The 7,154-nt window shown below is 41.5% G+C and overlaps 1 protein-coding gene across 2 annotated transcripts in view; it reads left to right on the forward strand.

Moving 5' to 3' along the window:
* SNX25 (sorting nexin 25) overlaps window positions 1-7,154 on the forward strand; it is a 69,596-nt gene that overhangs the window by 56,322 nt on the left and 6,120 nt on the right. For both annotated transcript variants that reach the window (XM_010021897.1, XM_010021898.1), the window contains exons 11-14: window positions 2,742-2,882; window positions 3,361-3,474; window positions 3,975-4,139; window positions 7,075-7,154. In XM_010021897.1, the coding sequence (XP_010020199.1) occupies window positions 2,742-2,882; window positions 3,361-3,474; window positions 3,975-4,139; window positions 7,075-7,154 (500 nt within the window). The remainder of the gene's footprint in view (window positions 1-2,741; window positions 2,883-3,360; window positions 3,475-3,974; window positions 4,140-7,074) is intronic.

Consider the following 7,154-nt stretch of genomic DNA (forward strand, 5'->3'; position numbering starts at 1 on the left):
CTCCCACCTGTTGGAGCGCATTTTGGCTGGAAGCAGTAGGTGGCTTCTCAGATGTGCAGTTCATCTTGAGTGGGCTGCAGTGTGAAAAATGCAGCCCTTGGAATACATCAGGAGAGGAGTTTCCATATGAGACAATGAAGTGTTAAGAGTTGCTCTGCAGGTCATTGTGTTCAAGGGTGGATTTGAATGGATTGAATGAGGAACTTCTCCCATGAGAAGTGATTGTGAAAGCACTTTAATCTGCTTAGCTGAGCAAAAGAGAAAATAGGGTTGTCTGTAGAAAGACACTGATAAGGTTGAACATAAGGGAGGAGTGAAGAGTTGTGGAACAACTGGGAAATTGAAAGGAAGCTTCCAGTGACCAGGGTGAGGGTCTAGAGCAGACTTGTAGTATAGCAGGGATGGAAAAGAAATTGTTACACAAATTCGAATTCATTCATGTTAGTGGTTATATGAGATGGTGCCTATTACAGCAAAGGATTAGATCTCCTGGTTCAGACAACTTCCTAACATGCCATTTTTCTGTTTTCCATTTGACTCACTAATTTGGAAAAACAAATGCACATGTACTTCAGTTGGTTGAAAAGTATTCATTCTTAGGATCCTGTAGACTTTCAGGTATTTGTATGAGGGTATTTGAAGGAAGTTGTAATGTGTCTTCATCTAAGTAATTAGAATTAAAATGGTTTTGCATGTGGATCCTAACTTGAAGGCATAAGTTGTGGGCCTACAAGAGTGCTGGAGAGGGTCTCTTCTTCAGGGACTGTAGCAATAGGACAAGGGGTAATGGGTTGAAACTTAAACAGGGGAAGTTCAGGTTAGATATAAGGAAGAAGTTCTTTACTGTGAGGGTGGTGAGGCACTGGCACAGGTTGCCCAAAGAAGTGGTAAATGCTCCATCCCTGGCAGTGTTCAAGGCCAGGTTGGATGGAGTCTTGGGTGACATGGTCTAGTGTGAGGCGTGCCTGCCCGTGGCAGGGGGGTTGGAACTAGATGATCTTAAGGTCCTTTCCAGCCCAAACCATTCTGCGGTTAAATACCAAATCCTCCCATTTTGAGAATATGCTTCCAGAGGAGTGAATTCCTCCTGACAATTACAGTTCAGGTACCATACGCACATGTAAATCCCTGTGCTGTATGTGTAATATGTATGAATGTGTAATGGAGAATGATATGGATGGCTTGAATCAGCATTTTCAGCACCGATCTCCCAGTTTCCATAAGCATCTGCCAGGAAGTGTTTGTGAGTCACCTACTAACACAAACCCAATCTAGCTCACGGGTAGGTAGACACGGCAGGGACTGTCACAGGAGATCCCGGTCCCTCTGTGCCAGGCCTCCCTGACCTGCATTTTTGGAGGCCATTCAAGCATCCCTTTCTGCAGTAGTACGGCAGGAGAAAGGCAGTTCCCCAAATAGCTCTGCTGGGAACCAGGCACGTTTTCACATGTTCAAGCTGATGCTTTGTATTCTGTCTGGGTGCTGCTGCAGGTTTTTATGGCAGAGAGATGTGAAACCTGGGCCACAGATCAGGTTTCCCAGTGGTCCATGTGCAGCTTTAGGAGTCCATTGCAGGGAATAGTCTTCATGTGCAGCTCTCAACAGCCTGAAAATACGAAGATAGGTTTTAGCTGTGTGTCTCCTACAGCAGTGACGTAGCTGCTCATCAAATTATCTGTCACTGGCATTAAGTGTTGTCAGACCTTTACAGGCTTCTCAGAAAATATTATATGAATTTTAAAGTTTATTCTTATCCCAGCTGGATTAGTTAAATATTCTTTAAAAAAAAAAAAAAAACCAACAACCCAAAAGCTTAAAAGTTACGACTTTCCTCAGAAAGATTGTGTGAGAGTGGTATTTTATAATTACCTTGCTGTTATTCGCATGTATATTAAGACAAGCATTTGAGAGTTTGGCTTGGCCAAAAAAAAAAGTATTTATTTCCCTTAATTGCTGTTCATAATCTATTTAGCTGTCTCCGTAAAACAAGTAAACAAAAATCTGTTACCATTAGGGTGTAAGGATGAAATCTCAGGTGGCTCATCGAACTAAGGAATAATATGATCACGCTGCTGCTGTTGTCTCGAGAAAAATTGTTGAACAACTTTGTAGTAGGTTTCCCATTTACACAGTGTAGTTAATTGCTCCTCCTTCCTCTGGCTGTTGTACAGCTTGATTCATTAGTAGCTTTGTGAAGTTGTGAGTCCTTCAGAAACAAACACTGTGTGGATACTACGCTCTGTGCATGCAGAATAGCACAAGTGAGCAGAGAAATTGCTTGAGACAGCACCAGCTGCTGCAGGGCCCAGCTGCAGAGCTGCTGTGCCTGGCATGTGGGTGAGCCTCAGCATGAGCACAGGGAAAGAAGGGGAAAAATAAAGGAAGAACACTCAGAAAAATGCAGATGGGAGAGCTGGAGTGTTGGTAAGTAATCAGAATGCTGTGCAGTACACACCTTAACAACTGAAATAATACATGCAGCTGTTTGAAAAAGACATGTCAGGAAGATTTGATTGCTACGGGCAGCATTGCCAAGCTGTATGTAAAGTGTAATAGTGGTTAGCTGGAGGACTCATTCAGGATTGACATAGCATTTTGGGTGAACATGTGTCACCTTCAAACTGCAAGACAAGCATGGAACTGATGATGACTGAATTTGCAAGCCAGTCATCTGGCAGCTCAAATGTTCCACTGTTTGCTTTCAAAGTCGCATACCTTACTGTTGATTTCTTTCCCACTAGGTTTTAGAAGAGAATGGAGAACAAGTGCCCTGTTACTCTGTCATGGTGAGTTTACAAGATGCTGGTGGAGCTGAAACTAAGAACTGGACTGTTCCCAGGAAGCTCAGCGAGTTTCAGAACATACACCGGAAACTCAGTGAGGTATGAATCTTGGTTAGGGGATGGAGAAGATGCAGGTTGCTAAAATTTGTCAGAATGATGCTTGGAGAGGGGAAAACCAGATAAAAAATTCATACTGCCAGTTTTTATGCCAGCCTTTAGGCTTTTAGAGCTTGTTTTCTGTGCATATTTCTGGCCTCTGCCAGATGCTTATAAAACTTGATTTTTAATTTTTTTTTCTTAATAACAAATGTTTTACTGAGCTAACCCAATGTCAAAACAGTATATGCTCTGAGATGTCATACACGAGCCTCTTTTAAAACTAGATTTTGTCTCTGGCTTCCAGGGTGGTATTAGAAATGACAGCTTTTGGGGACAAGGCTTCCTTTTACAGTGCTTTAACCTTTCTGTCTGATAAGGTATAGATAATGGTGATGTTGTGAAGGGAAGGGGTGTCAGCCCATAATGGATAAGGAAAGGTATTTTTCTTGTTAAGTGAGCTCTCATTTCTCCTCTACAGTGTTTTCCATCATTAAAGAAAGTTCAGTTGCCTTCCCTTAGCAAGCTGCCCTTCAAATCCATAGACCAGAAATTCATGGAGAAATCCAAGAACCAGCTTAACAATTTTCTGCAGGTAAGAAAACAATGACAAAACCAACAGATACCTAAGCAGGAGAGTTGGCTGGATGTTATCTCTCTATTGCCTAAAGAGAGAGCCTAGAAGAAATAGGTTAGATACAAGGTTTGACGCTATATATGTTGAAGTTGTCCAAAATGCCTGAATCTGAGATGAGTTTGGCTGATAGTAATCATTCCTCTAGTGGTAAGTTAATTTAAACTTTGATTAATTAAGAAATAGTAGATAATGAATCCTGTAAAGCACTTCATAACAAATTCCTTACAAATCAGAACTTTATTTAAAAAGAAAGTTTTAAGAAAAAACCTTTAATCTTACTAGTTTTAATACTTTAAAACTAGCTTCTTAAAGTACCTTTGTGAGACATTATTTATTTTTTTTCCTCACTCTGTCTCTGAGCCATGTCTTAATCAGTTTTATTGGATGGCCTGGCACAATTTCTTCCTTAACACACCAATTAAATATTTCTTCTTTCTGTCATTATTTTTCTTCCACAGAAATTGCTCTCTGATGAAAGACTCTGCCAGAGTGAAGCACTTTACGCCTTCCTGAGTCCTTCCCCAGAGCACCTCAAAGTTATTGATGTGCAAGGAAAGAAGTCGTCTTTTTCACTCTCCTCATTTCTAGAACGTCTTCCTGGTGATTTGTTTTCTCATCAGGAGGTAAGTGGTAGAAAAGCAATCTTCCCAAATTTAATTACTTATCCAAAGCAAGCAGAGAGAGCCATTAATATAATGCATTTGAATGGCAGGTAATCTTGGAAGGCATTTCCAAAGGTCATTTTTAATTTACTGTAAGTGAACAAAGAGTCAGAAATAAGAGCTGTCCATGAATTTTAAAGGTGTTTATTAATGAAATATGTTTCCTGCCCTTTGATAAAAATACATATGTAGGCAAATGTGTAACTTGTCACAAATAAACAAATTTCAGACCATGTGGGATTCTTTATTTTATTTATAGCAGAATTTCCCGCTTTTTGTGCTCTTGACACGAGTATTTCAGAGAGTTTTTGACAGGTAAAAACCTCCTGGGAAGCTTCTCTTGGCAGGGAACAGTTGTGTGTCCTGAATTTCTGGAGAGCTGAAGCAAAGCTAGTTGTGACAAAAAATGAAGGTGAATGGTGCAGGCTAACAGAGGGAATTTGCCAATATAGGCGGGAGCCCATGTGGGCAAACCACTTTGAGAATTTGATACTAAGCCATAATAAACTATTGTCTTTCAAAACACAATGAAGAATAGATTAGTGACTAAAATAGCTCATTGGCTAAAACTGCCCATAATTTCATGGTTGTCTATGGTTCATGTAATGGATAGAAAATGCACTGTGTTATAAGAATTTACACTTCTTGTTGCATTTTCTAAATGGGGGATTCGCTGAACAGCAGAAAGATAGAGCAGGGACCTTGGAGAGAACATTGGGTTTACCCTCCTGCTCCAAGCAGACTCAGCTGTACTAGGAAGATTCTTGGCATGTATTTGTCTAACGTGTTGGTAAACCTTTGATAATTGATGTTCTCTAGATGAGCAAGGCAGCGTATCCTGATACTCAGCTGTCTTCGTGGTTAGAAACCTTTTATTACTTCCTAACATAAATCTCCATTCTTAGCCAGCCAGCTCTTGTCCTGTCTGCAGCAAACGCCCAACAGTTTGGGTTGGGATCATCTCAGTTATCAGGATTTACTACTTTCCTTTTGCCTTTTATGCTTTTGTTTCTGTGACTGAGCAGCCCCAATTTCTCCTACTTTTGTTAGGTTATGTTTTATTTAGTTCTTATGGTCCTGCTCTAGACTTACATGGTTATTCATGTTTTTCTTAGAAATGTGGTGACTAAAGTTCGAAACACAATGTTCCGACTAGGTTTTCCTATTCCCATGTATGAAAATATTTTTCTATCTGTATGCGTATACATACAAACCAACGTTTGTGCTTAAACATTGTGGTATTCCACTTGCCTTTTCCACAGCAGTATGGCCCCATGATCTTTTCCTGTAGTAGTAGTATCAATATCAATTGTTTCATTTCCTGCATTTACACAGTGAGTTATTGGCGCTTCACATCTGTCTTTATCAAACTGCACCCTCTGGGCTCAACCACAAACTCAGTAAGCTTATTTTTTGCCCAAGTGCTTAATGAAAATATAGAATTAGGTCTACTATGAAAAATTAAATAAAACATAATTTCTTGGATAATTAAAATAAAAAAGAGCCCAGAAGCCTGTTGACCAGAGGAAGATAGTGAGCAGGACTGGAGTTTGCTCTAGACTGTGTCCCTGGGGAAAATCTGTTCATCATCAGTGAACACATGTGATTGTGTGGTAAGATGGGTAATGATTTGTGATTTCCTTGTGTGGCATTTCTTGTCAGTATGGTGTTGGAATATGCAGCACTGTGGAGTTAGTTATATATAGGCCACTGTGCAGTGCCATGCCTGGAGAAGATTCAGGGGCTAGAAATATACTCAAAGTCAGTGATGGGCTTTAGATGGGATTTGGAGGGTGTGAGGAAAGAGTAAGACAAACTGATGACCAGCTGAGATGCTGTAGGATACTCTCTGTATAGGACAGTTCAAATGACAGGCAAGGGATAGCTGGCCATAAGGCCAAGAAAGACATAAAAATAATGCAGGACAAATAGAGCCATGAAGTAGGTTTTCCTGCTGATCAGTAATACTAGATAATGGAATGATAAGGAAGAAAGGAAGGCAAAGGAAGAGGTGATGGATTTCTTTGAAAAGATGGATTTCTTTGAAAGAAAATCTGCATGCCATTCTGACTATTCCAGGTACATAACACCAGCCTCAGTGGGGGCAGGTCTGCCTCACGGCAGCTTTGCTCTAAGCATAGGCAGGCAAGGGAAGATCCAGGAAAGCAAAGGGATGTGCTGGCTGTCATGGGTAATGAATGGTAGGTGGTGTAGTCCTGATGCTGAAGCTGATCTTCATGACACTGGGAAACAACCTGCTGTCTGCTCTTCATTCTTGAATAAATGGTTCTGCCCAAACTGAGGTGGTTCAATATGCTCTCCTGTGAGTCTGTTCTGAATAACTCTGGTCCATTTGGTACGCTGAGCCTGGGTGTCCTCAGTGATACCTGACGTTCCTGTTTGCCACATCCTGCCAGCAGCAGAGATGTTGGCTCTAATGCTCTTTCTTGAGAGGGCTGGCAGTGCTCCCAGAGCAAGGCAATAATACTCTGCTCTCATGATACCTCACTTGGAGTACTGTGTACAGTTCTGGTGTCCTCAACATAAGAAGGACATGGAGCTGTTGGAGCAAGTCCATAGGAGGGCCACGAGGATGATGGCTTTAAACTTAAACAGGGGAAGTTTAGATTAGATATAAGGAAGAGGTTCTTTATTGTGAGGGTGGTGAGGCACTGGCACAGGTTGCCCAAAGAAGTGGTAAATGCTCCATCCCTGGCAGTGTTCAAGGCCAGGTTGGACAGAGCCTTGGGTGGCATGGTCTAGTGTGAGGCATCCCTGCCCATGGCAGGAGGGTTGGAACTAGATGATCTTAAGGTCCTTTCCAACCCAAACCATTCTATGATTCTGTAATGATGGGGAGCTGTGGTGCCTACCCATATTGTGTCTCTCTTCCTAGGAAGAAACAGAAGAGGATAGTGACCTGTCCGACTACGGAGAGGAGGTGGATGGGAAAAGAGACTCTCTTGCTGAACCGTG

The sequence above is a fragment of the Nestor notabilis genome, unplaced genomic scaffold, assembly GCF_000696875.1.
Source record: "Nestor notabilis isolate BGI_N333 unplaced genomic scaffold, ASM69687v1 scaffold13419, whole genome shotgun sequence".
In the NCBI taxonomy this organism is placed as follows: domain Eukaryota; kingdom Metazoa; phylum Chordata; class Aves; order Psittaciformes; family Psittacidae; genus Nestor; species Nestor notabilis.